Raw genomic sequence first — 21099 nt, 5'->3', positions numbered from 1 at the left:
AATTGGGGTCCTAAGGCTAGTGGTGCAAATCCCTCCTGTTTTTTTTCACCCCCAGAAGCAAGACCCCGTTGATGGGAAATGTTTTGATCCACTCAGAGCAGGTTCTTGTCTCAGAAACTTGCAGTTGTGAAGGGGTTGGGGTGGGTTTTTTCCAGTTTTGATAGGTTTCTTTCCTAATTGGGATGGAGGCAAAGACTGAAGCCTCGGAGTCATTTGGAGAATGAGTTTTCTGCTAACGGCAAAGTTTATCTCCTTGGGGTGGCCGGGCAACATTTGTCAGCAGTATCTTGTTAGATGTGCAGAGAGCCCTTAAATAGATAGGAATATGGAAATGCAAAGGGTTGGCTGTTAGAGGATGGAAACTGGGAGCCAGAGGTGAGGGGAAGAGCGAGGAAGGTCCAAAATGCCAGCGGACAGACCTGTCCCCTGCAGCTCCCCGGTCGGAGCTGGATCTTCCTCCAAGTTCCCTCCTGCCTTTCCTGATGAGACATGTTGGGTAATTGATTTGTTCTGGCCACAACCTGCCTGGTTGTCTGCTGCCCTGCTTCCCCCCCAGCGCCTGCAGTTGCTTTTCTGGCCCCGCTCTAGCGCTTTCCCACCGTGCCAGGACACGGTGGCTTGGCAGGGAGCAGATGGACAACCCATCCTGGCCACATCAAGAGTGGGAGAGCTTGATGCTGAGCTCTTTGGAGGCTGATGGCTCCCAAGACCCCGGTGTGTTGCAGGGAGGGTTCGTGAGAGGGCTGTTTGTCACGGGAAGGCAGCTTTTGCTGGCTGAAGGTCCTTTTCCAAGTAGCCCTCAAGGTTAAAGTTGGATTCTCCTTCCAGATGGTCTCCATCTGATGCATCTCATTATGGGGTTGAGCTGCCTCGCAATCCCAGCCTCCCAGTGCCAAGAATAACAAGGAAGGGAAGCCAGCAACAGCGGTTGCTGCTGTTAGAAGGACATAAGATGATTTAAGGGTCAAGACAAGACCATATGGCCCATCAAGGCCCCGTCGTAACAACCCGAGGGAATATAACCAACTTGCTTTAGCGATCATCCTTCCTGCTTCCCGTCATGGCTCTTTGCTGTTAACGTTGAGACATTGGTTCCCCACTCCTCCTTGGCCTGATGCCGCTTGCCAGGGCCCTGTGGATCCCCTCCTGGGGGACGTCCCTGGCGGGCAGGCAGGAGGAGCAGAGGCGTCCTAGGCACGGTCCTTCTGTCCGCGTGGTTTAGGGCCAGCTGGTTGGCCCTATGTGTGTCACCACGAAGCTGGATGTCAATGGGAGCCCTCTCGGCACCTGAGGGTGCACCAGAGGATTTGTGGCTCCTGCCAGGATTTCTTATTCTCAGATTGGTCTGAAGTGTTACTGATGGCTCATCCCTCCTCCACCTCTGGTCCCTCTGCCCTCAGCCAGCCCATTTGCCAAGCTGGATAAGCCGAATCTGGCTGGTCTTTCCCTGAGATTAATGTGCCCCTGGAGTGCGCTCAGCTCGTTGTCTTCTCCAGAGAGTGAGTCTTGGACTCTCCCTTGGTTCCCCACAGGCTCCCAGCCTCCCTTTACCAAATCCTGATAGGGTAATCGACTGCCAAAACGAGAGCCACTTCCACAGCGGGCATGCTGTGCTCTCAGGGCAAGGAGGAACCCCAGCTCAGGGCAGGGCTGGGCAGCCAGCAGGCTGGAGGCAGCCACACTTCTCTTCCCAAGGCTTTTTTCCCCCAAGGCAGCACGTGTACATGTGTGGGATGGTGTGTGCAGCCACATCTGGAGGCTGTGGCTCCTCTGGTGACAGGAGAGCCGCCGCTCTCCTCTGGGCACTCGTCCCGCAGTCCATTTGCCCAGGGGAACACTTACAGCACTGACCTTAAAGAGCAATTTCGGGCAAGTACAGAGCAGCTCAATTGTTCATAAACCTGACATTTATGTCTCGGAGATTCTTCCTCTGCAGGATGCAGTGCTCTTTATGATTTTATCAAATAAAATGCCCCTTTGCCCCCAGCCAACCTCTTTCTCCTTCCTTGGATGTTTCTGTAGGGCAATCATCGCGAACAGAGAGCTTGAAGTCTGCCTGTCTGCAGTGTTGTGTCGAGGAGAGGGTTAGGGAGATGGTTGTGTATGCATTAGCTGGCGTGAATGGTTTAGGACTGTGCTCTGCTCCTCTAATATCGGTAATTACTGAGCAGGGATTAGGGGCTCACGCCTCGCACGCCTAGAGAAGTGGAGTATTAAATGTAAACAGATCCAGCTACCTGATGGACCTTGAAAGTTTATTCCTGTGACTCTCACAGCTCCACTGCAACGCTTCCCAGGCTTTCAGATCGTTTTCCCTCTTCTTCACGGGGATGAAGCCCTGGTTTGTAAAGAGCACTCAGCGTGTGAGCCGGCGTGACATCAGTGCCATCCCGAAATAGCCGCTAGCTGCGGGGCAGGAGAGCTAGCTGGGCGCAGCTTCTTGCTTCCCTTCGTGTTTCAGTCCTCCAAAGCCAGAGCAAAGGCAGCAGCTGTGGCCAGAGGTGTGTGTGAGGGCAGCCTGAGGTCAGGTCCCAAGCCAGCGGGGACAGTGCTGACCTGAGACAGGGTGCAGGGCTACGAGCCACCATCTCCCTTCCTTCCATGCCACTCAAGTCCCCCAGCTCCTTCCCTCTTGCCACAGAAGGACACCCACTGGGTGAACAAACACCACTTGCTCTGCTGACGTGGGCACCTTCTATCTAGTCTATTAATATCAGCTCCGCATGGAGAACTTGCTGCCCTGGAAGTGTTAATTAGCTTCCCCCCCGCCCTCCTCCCTCCCATTATTTTTCCGCCTGGCTCTTTAGAAGATCTCTGAACCAGGAGATCAATGCCTCCCGCTAATCCGCTCTTCAGCAGCTTAGAGAGGCACCGCAGAATACTCTGTTTAATTCTCCTCTAACACCTTTGCTAATCATCCCTTCCAGCCCCAGAGCCCCAGGCAGGCGGTGAGGCGAGAGGCCGGATGGGAAGCGCAGAAGATGCTCGTTGCAGCGTGGACTCGGAGATGTGATGGGAAGAGCAGGGCTGAGAGAGGGCAAGGGGAAGGAGGAGAAGATCCCTGAGGATAAGGAATGTGGTGTCAGGGTGCAAACTGCGAGGGGAGAGCACCCTGTCCGTGTTTGAATGCTCTTGCTGCTTCCCAGTCGGGTTGCCTCCTGTCCTGTCTGGGGATACAGAGTGTGTTGTGAAACTGTGCTGGTGGTAACAGGGGCCATAGGTGTTCCTCTTGGCCTCCCCACACAGTGCCCCAGAGACTGTAAGGGCTTGTCAGTGTCGCTCAAACCCCCAAATCCCAGGGTCTGAGCCGAGCTGTCCCTCTGAGGGGTCGTCCCTGGCAGCAGGGACCAGGAGCGTGCAGTCCCTTCCCATGTGCTGCCCCGGTCCTCACGGTGTGTCCACAGGCTTTTCAGGCTCAGCCTGACTTGAGCCAGGGCCCCTGGGCACTGGGAGCTGTGCCCATGGCCTCCCTGTGCCCTGGTCATCATCCCCTCTCTGGGGTCACTCTGCTTTGATGCAGCCCCACACGATGCTCCTCCCTGAGCAGCAATCACAGTGCCTTGGCTCATTGTCTGGTGCTGAACGGGTTTAGCAGAAGCTGTGCTAGAGAAAACAGTGGCCTGATTTAGCTGTGATGACCTTAATAAGCCTTTTCCTTCTCCGACTGCTGTGATCCAGCTAAATGGCTGCGTGGAGATGCGAATGCATGCTAATGAGTGGTGTTGCCAAAACCAGAAGGAACCAACTCCCCGTGGAGTTGCTACTTGCATTTTTTTTACACCCCCCCTACCTCCCCCCCATACCCTGAGTTCAATAGCAGCGAATTGCAGATCTCTCTGAGGCTTCTCAACAAACAATTTACAGTGTAAATATATTTGTTGGCATGCAAATCACTCTGCATTATGAGTCTTGATTAATATTATAATGTGTTGATGAAAGCCTGTAAGTGGTTCTTGGAACGAAGGTTCCTGACAAAGACGGGCTGTTTGGGTGCCCAGTGTTTGTGGATCATTAGATTAGGGTGGGCTTTCCTTTGGTTTTGGGGTCCTTTATTTTTTTCCCCAGCATGTGTTGTTTGATGGATTCTTTTCCCCCTTCCCTCTGTTCAACACACAGAGTGTGAAGTGTCAGTGTCACGCCTCAAACCACACGATTAATTAACTCGACTAAGCTGTTCCCACAGCGCCGTGGCCCCTTTCTGCTCCTCACCCCCCACGTGAGAGAGATGCTGCTGCCTTCCCCCTCGCTGCTGGGTGCTCCTCAGCCACTGCCCCTGGTTTTGGTGCTGCTTGAGGTTGAATCTGAGGGCAGTTTGTGCTCATTCTGATGAATGCAGCACCGTGAAGCTCCTTTCCCTCTAAGGAGATTCCCAGCACTTTGGACAAGGTTCCACCTTCTCTGCCAGGGCAGTGCCACGGGTTCATCATCCCCATCCCACCTCCACTGCTTTTTCCCCCAGCTGCTTCCCCATCTCCATCCTTTATAAGAGATTCTGAATCATGGAATTGTTTTGGTTGGAAAAGAGCTTTAAGGTCCTAGAGTCCCAGCCCTCCCCTCACCTTGCCAAGTCCACCACTAACCCCTGGCCCTCAGCACCTCAGCTCCAGGGCTGGGGACTCCCCCACCTCCCTGAGCAGCCTGGCACAGGGGCTGACAACCCTTTCAGCACCTGGAAAACCCACCTCTCCCTCTTCCACCCCATCCTTCTCACCCAAAGCAAGCTTCTGGGCCACTCCTGGGGAAGAGGACGCGTTTTCAGCCCCTTTCCTCTGGCATTTACTTGCAGAGTCAGGGGAGTGTGTTGGTGACAGGCTTCAGGAGTTGTCCTTCCTCCTCCAGCTTTTATGACGGCTGCTCTTGTTGCCATTTTCCTTCTGCCCTTTGGAGCTGAGCTCCCAAAGGTGTCACGACAAATGCCACTCTCAGCGTCGTGGATGATGCCCAGGCAGGAGGAATGTCATGGAGGGAGGAAATAACCCTCTTTAACAGGCAGCAGCAGAGACTCTAGCGACAGCCTCAAGTTTTGATCTTTGTTAACTGCTGTTTTGCTCAGAGGGTGACAGGGAGCGCCGTGAAATACTGAGTGTAAGGCTTGTAGTGCTCCACAGAGCTGTGCAGGTTGTGCCCAGCTCCCGCACGCCGTGCCCACCAGCTCCTCTGCCTTGGCACGGGCCCGTTTGGGACAGCCTCTCCCCTTCCAGCAGCTTCCTAAGCTTGAGCCAGCTCCTGGCTTTGCTCCCCTCTACCTCTCTGTTGCCCCAAGCTCTTTTGTGCCACGGATCGTTGTGCCATCCCCACTCTGCTTGTTGCCTTCTGAGGGTGGCACCTCGTGCAGGGTGCTCAGAGTCAAAGTGAGCCCTGGGCTGCACAAACCCAGGCACCTGTAGTGGGGGGAACAGAGCCAACAAACACACACAAGCCTTAAAAGAACATATTGCCCCTTTTTTTCCTCCCCCCCTTCTTCCTTTTCTTTTTTTTTTTCCTGAAAGCAGCTGTGCCTTTTTCCAGCACTTTTAAATGGTTGCCAGGGAAACAGAGCAAGGGAGAGTGGAAAGGTTAGATGGATATTGGACGAGGCTAATGCACTTGTTTCAACCAAGAATTGACAGGTGCTTAGGACACTGGAGGTCCTGATAACTCCTCATTTGCACGGCTCCTTTGCAGAGCCTCGAGTACCTCCCTACCGCCGTTAATTGGGTTTTAATCATTTGCAAATTATAATCCATCTCCATCAGGGGATCTCTAATGGTGGGTTTATGGAGCGCGGCCGCATGTTCTTCAGCCCTTCCGGGACGCTGCCCATGAAATACTGGGTCCGTGGGGCCCTGTCGGTACGGGTGGTCTGGCGTGGAGGTGCCGGTGGAGACGGTGGGGATTGCAGCTGGACGGCCCAGAACTGATGGGTTTGGGAGGTGGCGATGCCCAAATCTAGTTGGCTCATCCCCAGCTTGGACAGAACTCCCAGCAGTTCCCACCCAGCCTCACTGTGCTGCTGGGACCCGTTGTCCCCAGGCACTCTGCAAGCCCTACTTGGCTTCTTCACCTTCCTCTGGGTTAACAACCGAAGCTGAACACCTCGCTATTGATCTTTGTCGCCGTTGCAGCACTCCAAAGGGCTATTTCCCCCCCCTCCCTGTCCCTCCAGCTTTAGGTTTTGTTTCTATTTCACGTCTGTCTTGTCTAAAATAGCAGCTCCATCTACAGAATAACCAAGGGGCCTGAAGCTGGGCTGTTCGGGATGAGCGTCACATCTGGTATTTGCAAAACATAACGAGCGATAAATAGCTCCGGTGTCGTAAAGCTCAGGCTCTGGAGAGGCAAGGGTGGCTGCTGAGGCTTTTATTGGTTTTTTGGTGGTTTTAAGTGTTTTCCTGGGGAGGGCAGAAGGGTATCGATCAAAAATAAACAAACACACTTGCGTGAAGGTGGAGAGGAGTGACAGCGTGAGGCCCAAGGGCTGAGGGACCCCTGGCAGCCTGAGCCTGAGCGCAGCCATCACCTCCCAGGGATGGATGACGGGGCTTCCTCCCACCTGGGCCTTTCCCCAGGCAACCTCAGGGCCCTCATCCTGCCACCCCCTCTGAAATTCCTGGCTGAGACCTCCCGGGCCACCTCACATCTGACCAGTGGAAGACTGCAACCCCCCTTTTCCTGAGCTGTTGTGAGCCAGGGAGGGTCTGTCTTTGCCAGAGCCACAAACAGAGCTGCTCGCTGATCCTTCTTGTCAGCGGCTTCCCGAGCCTGTCGCCTCTCCATCACGCCTGAGTGATGGGTACGGGGCCAGAGCGGAGCTGTGTAGCGCTCACATCCCTATTATGACATTGTCGGTGTCACAGCTGAGCGTGAGGGACTCGCAGAATGTCACTTGAGGTGTTGGAAAATGAGCGTGTCTGCCACGCCACGGCTCGTGAGCCCAAGGGCTCTTCCTTCCCCCCATCAGCCCCCACCGGAGGGGCCTTTGCTTTGGGGTTTTCAGGGAGAAGTAGGGGTTCAGGTGTGCTGCGAGGAGCCAGGTTGATGGCCACAGGCCACGCATCCCCTCTGGCAATGGCATCGGGCAGGGCATTCCCCTGCTGCTGCAGACTGCTGCTGGCACTCTTTGCCCTGCCAGGGCCTTAGCAAGCATCTCCCCCTGCTTTGCAGGGAACTTGTGCCTAGTGGAGCTCAATCCTGGTCACCACCTCTATTAGGAGTGATGTTCTGAGTTGTACGTGGAGTTGCTTTCACCACCCAAAGCCTGTTGGCCTCAGGGTGAGGGTAACGAGTCATGCTCATGCTGACCTTGGAGCTGGTCAGAATAGGTTGTCCTGTGCTTAATGTGAGGCTGACTCTTCAGGGAGCTTTAAATTCAGGAGGACTCTAGAGGAAAGGCAGCAGGTCAACAATCACCGAGCTGCCTGCTGGCAAATCAGTGTTGGGCTGTGGGCTGGAGCAAGGCCCAAAGCCTGGCAAGCTCCTTGGCACCGCTCAGCTACGGGCAGCCTCACATCGAGATGGGCTCAGAAACTCATCCCTGAAAGGCTGTGACCTTCTCAGGAGCCCAAACATCACCTCCTTGGTGCCGTCCATCTCTCCGGGTCGTGTGGTCTCGTCTCCATTGCTGTGTCTCAAAACCATCCCCCTAAAACGTGCCCTGCAATGCCAGGGCGATGGGCTCCTGCCCGTCCTGCTGCTTGAAAGAGAGATCAAAAAACAGGAAAGGGGGTGGGAGAAGGGGAATGATTTATGAGGCTTCGGTTGGCCGAGCAGGGCCTTCTCAGCATATTCCTAAACAGTTCAGCATCATCTATTCTGCCTGCAGTTGGAGCTCGCTGTGGGGAAAAAAGAAACAGCAAAAACCCCCACAACATAAAGAACCCAGAAACCCCCTTGATGGGATAGTTAGAGCTTGAAGTTTCTTTTCCTTTTGTTTCCTGAGGGCAGCTGTCTCCTCTCGCGGTTCTCTCTGTAAATCAAACCGCCCGTGTCGGCTCGGCGGCTCCGTCTTTCCCGCGGCCGCTTCCCCGAGGCCTCGCCGTGTGCCGCGGGGACGTCATCACCACCTCGAACAGCTTGAAGGACACGGGCGCGGGAGCCGAGAGGACGATTTGTGCTGAATAATTTAGTAGATGAATTTAAAGCTTTTGTTCTCGTCACAAATTACCTGCGAACTGCATGGGAAGGCTTTGATAGTACAAATTCATTTCACACCGGCTCTGGCTGCCCACAGACCCACCTCCCCGCTCAGCTCTGCTTTAAAAACAGGGTGTATTTTCCTCCCTGGGTGTGTTTTGGGGGTGGCCTGTCATTGACCCATCCTTATGGTGAGTTTGGTTTTAACTCCTGGCATAGGGTCACCTGTCTGGGTTGTGCTGGAGTGTGGAGAGTGATGTTTGTAAATGAGAGTAATTTGGCAGCATGAAGTTTTGGGTACCCACCATCCCCCGGTGTCTGTGCAGCCCTTGGGGAGTTTTGCTTTGAGGTGGAAGGGAATGAGAGAGGCATGGGGCTGGGACATGCTGCACTCAAGGTTGCCTTCCACCTCCTCACTGCTGAGAGGCTTTTCCTTGCATCCCTCTTGACGCTGATGCGAAGCTCCCTGCCTCCTCTCCTTTGGCTGCAGCCGCATGCTGGGGAGTTTGGGACTAGGGAATTCAGCAAAGTGCACCTGAAGGAAGTGGCAGCCCACTCAATGAGTGCCATGGGAAACAAAGTCGTATTGTGCTTCTGAGATCAAATTCTCCTTCTTGGCTTTTGGGTCAAGAGGACTCACCACAGCCCCGTGCCAGAGCTCACCACAGCCCCATGCCAGAGCTCACCACAGCCCCGTGCCAGAGCTCACCACAGCCCCATGCCAGAGCTCACCACAGCCCCATGCCAGAGCTCACCACAGCCCCATGCCAGAGCTCACCACCTCCTCCTCAGCTGGGTTTATAGCCCCAGTCCCCTGGCAGACGCTGCAAATGCTCACTTGTCAGGACTTGCTCTCTGGGCTAATGGCCCTCTATAAATAAGCCCCAGGAACAGTGATAGAGAACAATCATAAAAGGCAGGCGCATAAATTAGAGCTGATGTTATAATAAACCAGACAAGCCCTTCATGGAGGGTTTTATGTCTCTCCTTGAGTCGGCAGCTTTGGCAGCTGGAAGTGTTTTCAGCACTCTTTGGCCCGGTCCTCCGGCTCCGTGGGGGCACAGGTGGGTGGCACAAAGAGCTGGCATCACCATGCTCCCTTTTTAGCCTTACGGGTAGAAGAGATGTGGGAATTTCCCAGAACAGCTCTCAGCTTCCCTTCCTCAGGTCCTTCAGGTGATGACAGGACCATGGGTTAACTGTCCAGAGCGTCTTTGCCCACTCTTGGTAGCTTTTGGGAAGCTGTAAATGAAATGTGATGCTGCTGGGTGGCTGAGATTGCAGAAAGCTCAGCCCCATGCCTCCAGAGAGAGGTGGAAGCACTGCTAATGGATCTGAGGATCCGGATTCCTGCTCTGGCCTCTGGACTTGCTTTCCACCTGCCCACCCCTCCCTTAAAAACCTCGTGTTGAGATCCAGGTTACAGCCCTAAGGTGACAAGTCGGGAATGGGGAAGCCACAACAGGTTCCTGGGGGTCTTGGCAGGCTCTTGTGCCTGAACCTGCTGCGTTTGGGCTCTGCAGATGCTGTGTGCATCTCCATGGCTGAACTGCTGGCAAGAAAGGGCAGGGCAGAGAGGCGTGTGCTGGCAGGGGCACGTCACCCCGCTTCTCATCTAGCTGTGGGGGACAACAAGGAGGAGAATTAGCGGTGTCCATCTCTTCAGTAGAGGTTCAGAGGGGTTTGCAGGCACGTGTTCAACTCTGTGATTGAATCCAGGCCCAGGCACACGTGCAGCTCTGTGCACTGGGGGGAAGAGGCTGCGTGGAGTTAACGTGTGTCTGGGGGCAGCTCGGACCCGGCCTCTTGATGTTGGAGCATCTTCGCTCTCCGTACGGTTCTGTAGAGGTGCAGCAGAGCCCGTGCCGGTGTGGGGAGGGTTGAGGGGAAGCAACAGAGTGAGGAAGGTGAGGGAGGGAGGCAGAAGGGAAAGGGCAGTGGGAGAAGAGCAGGCAGGCTGCGCTTTCTGCTCTGCGCTGCCCTGCATGCTCTGGCCCGAGCTCCCCCTCGTGTTCAGCCGCACTCATTTCCCCAGCCTTCTCCCCACGATCCTCCCCGAGCCTGTGCAGCGATGTTTGGGCTTCCACATTTCTCCAGAGGAGCCACAGCCCGGTTGGGCTTGCTTTTTCCTGCGACTGAGGCATCCCTCCTCCCCACTGAAGGCATCTTCCGAATAGCTGCCCAGAGCCAGATGCCGAGCTTAGCAGCAGGAATCTCTCGGTATGGTGGTGCAGGGAGAGGTGCCCATGGCAGAGGGGTCTCTGCCCCGCTGCAGCTCAGGCTGGCCGTTCCCTCCAGAGCCTGCCTGGTCTCTCATCAGCCTCTCGCTGGTCCCACACTGGGTTGTTTTCTGCTCCATTTCCTCCCCCAGCCTTTGCATCCATCCCCCTTCCCACACCCCCCCCAGAGCTCTCTGCTCTCCTCTTCGACATCCTGCCCGGGATAAAATACGGCTGCAGCCGCGATGCGCCGGGATGGCAGCTCCCCGCGGGGACTGTTTGCCCACATCACCTGTCGGCTCGGGAGCCTGCGTGTCCTTGGAAAAAATATGTATTTGAGGCCGGCGGGGTGCTAATTTGCAAGGCCCATTACTCAAACGAAACATGAAAATGGCCGTCCATAAAGCAGAGCCTTTCTCCGTGCCTCCCCCTCGGTCTGAACTCCCCGCGCCAGGTATAGGCTTCTTGTCAAGCCCCAGAGCCCAAAGTAAAGATTTATTGATAGGTACCTCGGGCTCCGGCTTGCATTTTAATTATGTCACCGCCAGCCTGTGCTGAGAATAAACTGGGTGGCTGTTGTGTTATCTTCAACTTCATCTCTCCAGACGAGGAGGATGCGCCAGGGTTGGTGGTAACATGTAGCCTCGTGCTTTCCCTCATCTATCCCTTCCCTCTCCTCGCCTGCACCGGGCAGCAAAGCGACTGTGAGGGAAGGCTGCGGGGAACGAGTCCTGCGCATCCCATGCAGGACACAAACAGTTCCCTTAAACGCGAGGAGAAGCTCCTTTGGTGCTGAGCTGAGGGAGCCCTGGCCCAGGCTGCCCAGGGAGGGTGTGGAGGCTCCTTCTCAGGAGGTTCCCAACCCCACCTGGACACATTCCTGGGAGCTTGTGGTGTATTTCCTGGGTGTGTTTGTACATGGGGATGGGCACCACTGTGCAGAGCATGACCCGGCGCTTATTCCTTAGCGAGGCCATGGGTGGGAACGAATCCAGACACCACCTCAGCAAAACAGGGCTGCTGCTGCTGCTATTATTACACCAGCAAAGGCAGCTCGGCTGTGACACATCTCCCATGCTAACTTCATCCTGCAGCAGGAGGAGGGGGACAGGCCGCAGAGAAAGGGCTTTCAGGAAGCTCCCAACCTGCCCAGGCACCGGAGCTCCTCCCTGGCCTCAGTTTCCCCACCTGTAGCTGTGGCGTGTGGAAGTGATGTACGTGCCAGCCCGCAGCCCGGCAGGGGAGCGTGAAAGCCTCCCTTCATTAATAAGCACAAAGTGCCGGGGTATTTTTAGAAGTGCCACGTATTGATATAATATTACCGTACCTCATTTGACTTCTCCTTCGATTGCAAGCCCCCTCTTGATCCCGTTACCTGCAGTAACAGTTATCTGGCTGTATTTTATCATCTGAATATTTCAATTAAATTACTTTAAGGGGGGAAAAAAAGCCAGCAGGAGAAGCGCACGCTGGAGTTGGAAATGATCACTGTATCACTCCAACTTCCCTCCGCTCCCAGAAGGTTAATTGAAAGGCAGCCATCTTGGTGACGTTTAGACAAATGAGGATAATTATGTGTTCTCCAGCTCTTTGAGAGGTTAATTGCTTAGATGTACGAAGACTTGAAGAACAAAGAAGGAATAAATCAGAAGCCGGGGCTATGATCTGATAATGTAATTTGGTATATTCACGTACAACTCAAACAAATAAACCCCCTAATTGCACCAAGCCGTTGGGCCGCAGGGTTGGTGGGATCAGGCACCCGGGGACAGGGCGCTGGTGGAAGAGGGAGAGGTCTTCTCCTGGCTCCTGCTCAGGGCTGGCTGGTGTCACCTCTCGCCGGTGATGGCTTCACCTGGCGGTGCCACGGGGCTGCGGTCTGGCTGCGCTGCGTGACGCATGGGCTCTCGTCGCAGCGGCGGGCGGCAAGCAGAGGCACAGGAGCGGCGGGCACAGGATTTCCTCGGGTGGGTTACTTTATTTTGCCTAATTGCTGGTGAAATTTCTGCAAATTGGCAATTATATTCTCGATTCCAGGTCATTTACAGCCCCGGCGTTTGGCAGGAGCGGCCGTGAAACACGGCAGACTTCCCTTCTGCTTAGAGGCTGTTAGTTGTGCCTGCGAGCACCTCGCACCCGAACCCTGCGGCACCACCTCGAAGGAAGCTGCTTTTCCCTCGGGTGCTCGTGCAGTCGTTGGGGTGGTGGGTTTGTCCCGTGTCAGCCGCGCTGTCCGTGTGCGAGTGGCGGGGATGGAGGGAGTGGGTTTCCCCCTCAGCCTGCCTCGGGCGGCTGCCTGGGGAGCTGCAGCGCGGAGCCGAGCGCTCGGGACGTTTGGGCTTTCAGCAGCGCTCAGCTTTCCGGGCAGCATCAGCGGCCGCTTCGTTTTCCAGCCACGAGGGTCAGGAGAACGGCGGCGTGGGAGGTTTTTCTCCACCGCTGAGAGCTCAGGGGTGAAACATCTTCATCTGGAATCTCCTTTTCCCCTCTGCTTCATCTCTGGGGGAACTTGGAATTGATTTCCAATGAGAAGAAGCCTTCCCAGCCCTAACACACGAGGAGCCCCGAGCCTCGGCCTCCGAAACAGCGGCGAGTGGTTTTTCCGCCTATCTGCCGGGCCCGTCTGAAATTGCAGTTTAATTCTCCATGTTTGCTCTTGTGTTGTGCGTTAAGATACCGTGAGTTTATCCAGCAGTCCAGCTGTTTTGAAGATAATTACTACAGAACTCAACCTGATGTAAAATAATCCTCCCGGGCAAGCAGCCAAGAGCCTGAGACTTATCCTCCAAAGACTGAAACCTCTCCATTACCCTCAAGAGCCGCAGAGATAGGAGCGGGCGTCTCGTGACAAATGTATTTCTGGTGGTAATTAACAGGAGGGTCTGGAGAAGGGCTGGGTGTTTTTTCTCCCCCTGACTCCGTTCAGGGAGGGTAGCACGTCCGGAGAGACCGATGGGGAGCGTGAGGACCGTGTGCGATGGAAAGCTTGGGTGGGTTTCCATCCAGAGTGCCCCGTGTGCCGTCGTTTCCCCCAGGGACGCATTTTGGGGTTGTCACCCACGTGCCCTTCCACCACCCCCTTCGCTGAGTCACCATCTCGTCCGGCGCTGGCTTCTGACCACTTTTCTTTCCTTCCTTGCGAGTCAGAGACAGACATATCACTTTGCTCCGGCTGTACAGGAGCTCTTCCTATGCCAGGCGTGCCCTGGCCCATGTTTTAATCAGCAGCCTTTCTGCTGTTGTGACCGTGGGCTGCTGGTGGAGCCATGGCCACTCTGTCCTGGGTTGGCTGAGTCCTGGCTGAGCCGGAGCCCATGGCCAGGCCGGTGGCGATGGCTGAGTCAGCACAGTCAGAGCCTCCTGTTGCCACGCGTTAATTATCGGTTCTTAACGACTGTGGCCGACTGTGACAGCCAGCTATTCCTGTCTCTGCCTGCAAAGGTGGCTGGAATAAAAACCAGACAAAAGCAGTAACAAGAGGGGGGAAAAAAACCCAACCCCAAGAGCACACGGCAGGCGTGGAGGGAAGGCTGCAGGTTGTCGTCTGCTCGGGGCTGCCAGCACTAAACTCTGCGTTGCTTCTCCTCCTTTTGATTGAAGAACACTAGAAATCAGGCGGGGTGCAGGTGCTGCATTGTGCGAGGGGAGCGCTGATTGAAGGCACACACAGGCACTGGTCCTGTCCCTTCATCAGCAGCCTCGGGGCGGGGATGGGTGTCGCTGGGTGTCTCTCAGCGGGGTTTTTCTTCCCTGCTGAGCTGTAGCACAGAGCCCCAGTGTGAGGCAGAGGGGAATTGGGCTTCCCTGGCGAGGACACTTGTGATGATGTTTCCTAGGATGGGTAGCGATGCCTTGGTGGTAAACGTCGGTGGTCTCCTTGGGTTGGAGTCAGAGATGTCACAGCAGGATGTGGCCATGAGCAAGAGGGAAAGCAGCACCTGGCTGTGTCAAGGGCCTGACTTTGGGGATAGAGCCCATAACTTAGGTGCTGTTTGGGGCAAGGGAAGGTGCCTCACTGCACCTCTTGTGACGTCCACCGTTGTCCTTTCCTGCCAGTGCTCAGTGCCTTCAGTTTCATCTCTATTCCCAAGATAAGGTGCAGCCACCAGCACCGACTGACTCTCATGTCAGTGCTTTAAGTGCCACCTGCTCTATCAACATCCCATCGATTTGCTCTATCCAAAGCCCTCCCCATCTCATTCTCTTGCTGCCACCTCCTATTCCCTGATGAAGATTTCCCTGAACCTGAAAACAGCCATCGGCCCTCAGGGCTTTGGCTGAGCCTTCCGACCTTCCCTGTGCTGGGGAGCATCCTGACACGCGGTCTGGTGCTGGGGAGCATCAGAGCAGGTTGCACCAGCCGTGGCTCGCTCGGGACAGGGAGGGCAACTGGGAGCTTTGTGCAGGACAGGGATGTGAGTGCAGGAAAAGGGCTCAGGCAGGGCCTTGATCAGAGACAGGCTTTCTCAGGGACTGCTGGGTCTGTGCTTCTCAAGCGAACCCCTTTGAGGCCAAAAGCAGGCTCAGCCCCCTCCCCAGGTTGATGTCGGCAGTGACCCAGCATCGGGCTCCAGCTTTGCATCCCCTGCCTCATCCTTGGAGCCACCCAAAGCCCTGCCGGGTGGTGGTCTGTGTGGTTTGGCCCCCTCGGGGCGGGAAGCCTGAGCCCGTCGATGCCTTGCAGACAGCTCCCGCCCTCCTCATCATCTTGTTATCCTTCCAACGTCTGGGAGCCGCAGTCACAGACCAAAACACCATTAAACTCTCTGAAATGGAGCAACCCGACAGCCCCTGCCCTCGCAGGCTTATTATCTTTGCAGATGGCTATTTTATATTTAGCAGCCTGTAATGTATCAATTTGGGCTTGGGTTGTGCATGGGGAGCAGCTTCTGCTCCGGCGCTCGGCAGCGGGAACCGGCGGGGAGAAACCCTCCCCGAGGCTCTGGGGAGGGCAGGAGGGTCCTGGAGCCCACGGAGGACTCAGGGGAGGAGGGGAAAGGTTTGCTGGCGGTCTGGAGCTGGTTTGAACAGCACAGGGTGTGCGTGGGGAACGGGAGCAGCACGGCAGCAGCAGAGCCAGGCGATGAACGACGGTGTGGAGAGCGAGAGCTGGTGGCACACGGCTTTGCGGGGGGAACTTGGGGTGCAGAAGGAGGGAGGGACTTTCTGGGCGAAAGGAGGACAGTTGAGGCTGCCCCAGATCCGTGTGCATCCCACGCTCTTTGCTTTGCCCTGGGCCCTCAGGAGCCGCCGTCACACGCGGCCGCAGCCGTACCAGGCGCTGACGGGAGGGTTTAGTTGTTGGGAGAGGATTAGAGGAGTTTCTGATGGCCCCGCTTCTAATCTGCATCTGTAATGAAGCGGGAGCCCGGCCAGGTTTCTGTTCTTTTGTGTTTTCTTCTGAGGAAGGGTGTTTGTTTCCGATGATTACAAATAAATCTCCCTCTGCCTTGACTGGAATAAAAGGCAGCGGGAGCCTGTTGGGGCCGTGGCCGAGGCGAGGGCTGGAAGCCACGGGCCAAATCCCATTAGGACTCCCCAAAATGTAATTAGCAACTTCTCCACAACGACAAAAGGGGGTGCTTGCTCTGCCCCCCCTCCCCAGCGGGTACTTTGGGTGGACGCTGCCCCGTCGCTGTCGAGGGGCTTCGCTCCCGATCCGGGGCAGCTATTTCAGCTGCTGGAAACTGGGTCAGGCAGCCCGTCTGCGACCGGGCTCGACGTCTCCATCCGTCATTCTGACGGGGCACGTTTGCCTACAGGAGAGGAAACGCGCCTCTGGGGCTGAGGGGCGGTGGAAATATTGCAAAGCAGAGCGCTGCTGGGTTGCATAAGGAAGCGGGAGCAGTTTGGGTCGATCCAAAGACAAGCATCTTCCCCCAGCCTCTCAGCTCAGCCAGGGATCGGGGTGCACGTCGGTGTTTTGGGGCCCCAAGCATGTGTTTTGCACCCAGGGAGAGGTTGCTTCACGCCTGCAAGCCTTTGTCTGCTGTTTGCCCCTCCAAACTAGTGAGAGAAAACTGGGGCACATCCCAGTGTCATTGATGGGCCCGGGCAGGAGCGACGCGGGGGGCTCTCCTAATAGGTTCATGAGGAGGGAGACGGTGGCTTTGTGCCACCAAACCCAAGAGCGATCCGTATTGTTGACACTAAGTGAAGTAACTCCTCGGCAAACTTCAGAATTAGCATTTAAGGATGAGGAATAGGGGCAATTAGAAGGGAAGCGGCACGGTGTCGCTGCCCCAGACTCCCTCCCTCATGCATCTTCTCCCTCGGCAGCGTTCGGGTTCATCGCCCCAGGGGTGCAGGAGGAGAAAGGGCTGCAGGTGGCGAGAAACATGCTGGGATGCAGAGATGGAGGCTGGGCTGGGGGAGCCGGGTGCTGGGGGCTCGGGTTTGGGCTGAGATCCTCCCCCCTGCCTCGCCGGTGGGGTTTCTCCAGGTGAAGCGTGGAGCCAGGATGGGTTTATTTCCCTCTCGTCTGATGACAGGAGCTTTATTGTCTTTTGTCCCTCCCGGACTCATCGGGCAGGGCTTCTTCTGGAGATGGATACGGTGCCTTCAGGAGACTCTTAATGGGGGTTTGTCTTTGTTCTTAATTAGATCCCTTCCAGGGAAAACCTCCTGGCCCACTTTATTATCCAGCTTTGTCAGAGCTTGTCTGCTTTATCTAAACACTTTGCAGAAGTCTCTTTACCTGTTTGCTTACTGGAGACATTATCATAATCCTGGTCAATTGGAAATAGGTAGCAGAGACAGCTCGGCTGGCGGCTCAGCAGCGAGGGAGGGGGGATGGCTCTCCGGGCCCAGGGAAGAAGCTGCTGGTTGGGATTGGCCTCAGAAGTGCTTGTTCTTGGGGTGTTGGGAGAAGTGTTGGGAAGGCAAGGTTGGGTGAGACCTCTGGAGACACCGTGGGCCCCATCCCAGCTGGTAGACGCTGGCTTTTGTGCTGGTGGTAGCCAGGAGGTGCAGGAAGGCTGTTTTTTTGGAGGAGGGTGGTTTGTCTGGTCCTTCTACTGCCTGCAGCTGCTCCAGGCTCTAGCAGAGGGGAGCAGGATGCAAAGCCAGCAGAGCCAAAGGCACCAGGCCCCAGATGGAGCAGCAGCAAATGCAGAGCAAGCTCAAGGGGCGGACAGAAGGAGCCTTTGCCTCCTTGCTCTTGTTGCCAGTTGCTCCTGGCCAGTTGCTGTGAGCAGTTTTGACACTGGTCCAAAGAACCCTACAAGTGAGGGAGGGCCACACTGTCCTTGCCCACCCATGTTAGGGTCATCCCGTGTGACTCTGAGCTGTAAACGCTGCAACAGCCACGCTGAGGCTCTCGAGGGCCGCGGGCTGACCCCAGGAAGCACACGTGTGCCAGCCAAAGCTGTGCCCGGCGAGGGCTCCAGTTCCTCCTGCCTGTCACTTCGAACTCCAGTCCTTGTGCTTCACCCCTAATGAGGGGACCCCAGAGTCCCTCGCAGGGCTGTAGTCTGGATATTTATATGAGCTCAGACATGCAAGTTGTCTGTTTTACATATTGCTGCCCTGATTTCTCGGTGCACGCAATGAATAATTTACAGAAGCCGTGTGTAAGTATCTCTTTATTATTCATTATAATGAAGTGAGACAGCAGTAATAGTCCACTAGACTGGAATCCCCCAGGGCCGAACTTAACTCGGCTGAGCTTTAGCTCTCCCCTCCACACACTTAATTTGAACGAAGGGCTTCTGTCTCCCTTCCTGACGAGGGCAGCGCCGGCGCCGGGGCACATCCGAGGCGCGGGCAGGTCCTCGGAGCATGCAGCGGGCTGTTCGTCTTGCTCGTGCCACGTGGTTGGAGGGAGATGTACGGCTCCTGCAGGAGGGGAAGGGACTGGTTTGTGGCTCCTCAGGTGGGAAAGGCAAAGCTCCCCAGAAACACCAGGCTCTTAATTTAGTCAAATGTGGGTTTTGCTGCAGGTGCAGCAGCAGCAGAGAAGTCCATGAGTGAAGCAGATGGAGAGAAATGTTATCGCAGGGAATGAAACAAGCCGTGTTCTCCAGGAACATTTTAATTCACTTTCTACCCCCCCTTCTCCCATCTCTTTGCCAAGTGTAAGTCAGCACGACGGCCCGGAGCTGCCGAGCCCCGGCGCGCCTGGGAGCGGGGAGGGCGGCATGTAAATCAGGGACACGGCTGCGCTCTGCTTCTCGTGGCACCTGTAGCTGCGTCTCCCAGCGTGTCCCCTTCTCTTCCCCACCAACTGCCTTCGCCGTTTCTCTTCTCCCTTTTGCCCCGTGGGGTGGCAGAGGAGGGTGAGAGCGGAGTTTGAAGGTCGTGGTATTGCCGTGGTGGTGGTCCGGTGCTGTGCCTCTCCCTCCCTTTGCTGCTCCTGTTGCCTTTTGGGAAGGGGAGGGATGGTGGCTGCACGTTGTGTCCCAGGTTTGTGACCCTGTGCCTCTTCCATGTGCAGGTGTACCGTGGACGACCGGGTGACGCGGGTGGCGTGGTTGAACCGCAGCACCATCCTGTACGCCGGCAACGACAAGTGGTCTATAGACAACCGCGTGGTCATCCTCTCCAACACCAAAACCCAGTACAGCATCAAGATCCACAACGTGGATGTGTACGATGAGGGGCCCTACACCTGCTCCGTGCAGACAGACAATCACCCCAAGACCTCGCGCGTCCATCTCATCGTGCAAGGTGGGTCTGAAAGCGCCTCGCGCCGTCGCCCGGCTGTTTGATGAGCAAGGTCGGTGGGGCTTGGGAGGGGTTTGGAGATGCCTTGGTGATGGAGATGGAGGGATCAGAACAAGATTATTGCTTCAGGGACCGGACAGCGTGGGAATGGGGAGATGGAGGAATGCTGACCATGCCAGGGAGGAGACAGACGTGTGTTGTGGCAGCCTCGCGGTGTTGTACGCTCCTCATGTGGGGCACAGGACCTGAGAACTAAGACTGGGGCTGCTGTGCTTAAGGTTGCCCCAGGGGAGGTTCAGGCTGGAGTGAGGAGGAATTTCTTTGCTGAAAGGATTGTCAGGCATTGGAATGGGCTGCCCAGGGAGGTGCTGGAATCACTGACCCCGTAGGTGTTTCAGAGATGGGTGGATGTTGCACTTGGGGAAATGGTCTGGTGGTTGATAGGGCTGGGACAAAGGCTGGACTTGATGATCTTAAAGGTCTCTCCCAGCCAGTGCAATTCCATGATTCTTCTCCTTGCTTGTCCCTGCTGTGAATTCTCAGGGCAGCTGTTAGCAAGGTGCTCAGGCACACATCCAGGAATGCCAGTCACTGCCAGAGTGGCCTGCAACCACTCAAGGCTCCCTGGCTGTGGGATGCTGTTGGGTCACACACTGGCACTCCTGAGGCTGCTGCAGGGCTGATGTGGGTGCTGTGGGATCAGAGGGGCCCGTAGCACCGGGGCAGGTGCCGTCTCCAGACCCTCACGCTGGCCACCGGCTTTTGTCCGGCCTCCAGATTAATTTTTCAGAGTTAGCGTTAGTTTAGGTTAGATAAAGATAATGAAAGTTTCCTAATCCTCTTAAAGAAGATTTATCTGGCTGAGTAGAAAGCTCTCAGAATACAATAAAGCGTGTATAAAACCAGGACCTAATCTTTCCTTTAATTTCAAACAGCTGATGGGTATTGATTTTGCAATGAGCAAATTTCCCGGCCCTGCCGTGTCTCCGCGAAGCCCTCGACACAGATCTGTGTGTCTCGATGTTTCCTCTTCATTTGGAGGAAGAGGCAGGGGTTGTTTGTGGCCAGTCGTCCCAAGTGAGGGAGGTGTGTGTCAGGGCTGTGGGAGTGAGGGGAGAGCTGCCTGTGGGAAGCCTCTGTCCAAGAAAGATGTTGAGGTGCTGGAGAGGATCCAGAGGTGGGTCACCCGGCTGGTGAAGGATGTGGAGCACGTCTTGTGTGAGCAGTGGCTGAAGGATCTAGGGCTGTTTAGCCTGCAGAAAAGGAGGCTCAGGGGGGAGACCTTTTCACTCTCTACCTAGTGACAGGCAATAGGACAAGAGGAAATGGCCTCAAGTTGTACCAGGCTGGATGTGAGGAGGAATTTCTTTCCTGAAAGGGTTGTTGCTTCTCCACAGGCAAAGAGAGGAGCTGGGGTTCTGCAGGAACACGTGCTTCTCTCTAAGTTGCTGCATTTCTCTCGCCTTGTGTTAAGCTCAAGCTTTGTTTTGCTAAAGTTGGCTTCCCAGCCAAGAAACCTCATCTGTAGGTGCCACCTTGGCAGCCCTTCATGGCGATGGCTGGAGAATCAAATCCTCCTCAGCCAGGCTGGGAGGAAGGGAGCAGTTTCCTGAAGGTGCTGCAAGTGTAATACACACTTTACAGGGAGGGGAGCAAAGCCCTGTTGCTTTTGTAGCTCTCTTGGCCTAAAATACAGCCTCAAAAGTGAGATTTGGGGCCTTTTTTCATTGAGGAGGCAGGGGCATGGCCGTGCTAGGTGTGTGCCAACATCTGTGTAGGGTTCCATTCATTTAATGCGTATTGTGGGAAATTAAGAGTTGCCTGATGGAGTATTGATTCTTTGTCCTTGCATTCAAGTGGGTTTTACTCGTGCTGCCACGAGGCCTGGCCTCCTCTCCTGGCAACCCAGCGGCAACTCTGCCCGTGAGGCGCAGTCAACAGTAAACGTCTCTCAGCCTCCTTATTAATATGTCTCTTGGATGGGTTCATTGCAGCAGCTGCTCACAAGGGTTTATAACAGTGTAGATGGCTGGGGGATGGGGGTTTGTTGTCTCACTTTTCCTCTTCTTACGGTGACGATGGGGCGGATGCTGTCAGGGTGGTG

The 21099-nt window shown here is 55.6% G+C and overlaps 1 protein-coding gene across 5 annotated transcripts in view; it reads left to right on the top strand.

Moving 5' to 3' along the window:
- The window catches only part of LOC104562481 (opioid-binding protein/cell adhesion molecule homolog), a 318625-nt gene that overhangs the window by 289938 nt on the left and 7588 nt on the right, over positions 1-21099 (top strand). For all 5 annotated transcript variants that reach the window (XM_062013966.1, XM_062013965.1, XM_062013964.1 and 2 more), the window contains one exon: positions 18766-18998. In XM_062013966.1, the coding sequence (XP_061869950.1) occupies positions 18766-18998 (233 nt within the window). The remainder of the gene's footprint in view (positions 1-18765; positions 18999-21099) is intronic.

The sequence above is a fragment of the Colius striatus genome, chromosome 23 (assembly GCF_028858725.1).
Source record: "Colius striatus isolate bColStr4 chromosome 23, bColStr4.1.hap1, whole genome shotgun sequence".
In the NCBI taxonomy this organism is placed as follows: Eukaryota; Metazoa; Chordata; class Aves; order Coliiformes; family Coliidae; genus Colius; species Colius striatus.
The sequence above is the reverse complement of the archived record's forward strand: the minus strand, read 5'-3'. Positions and strand labels throughout refer to the sequence as shown.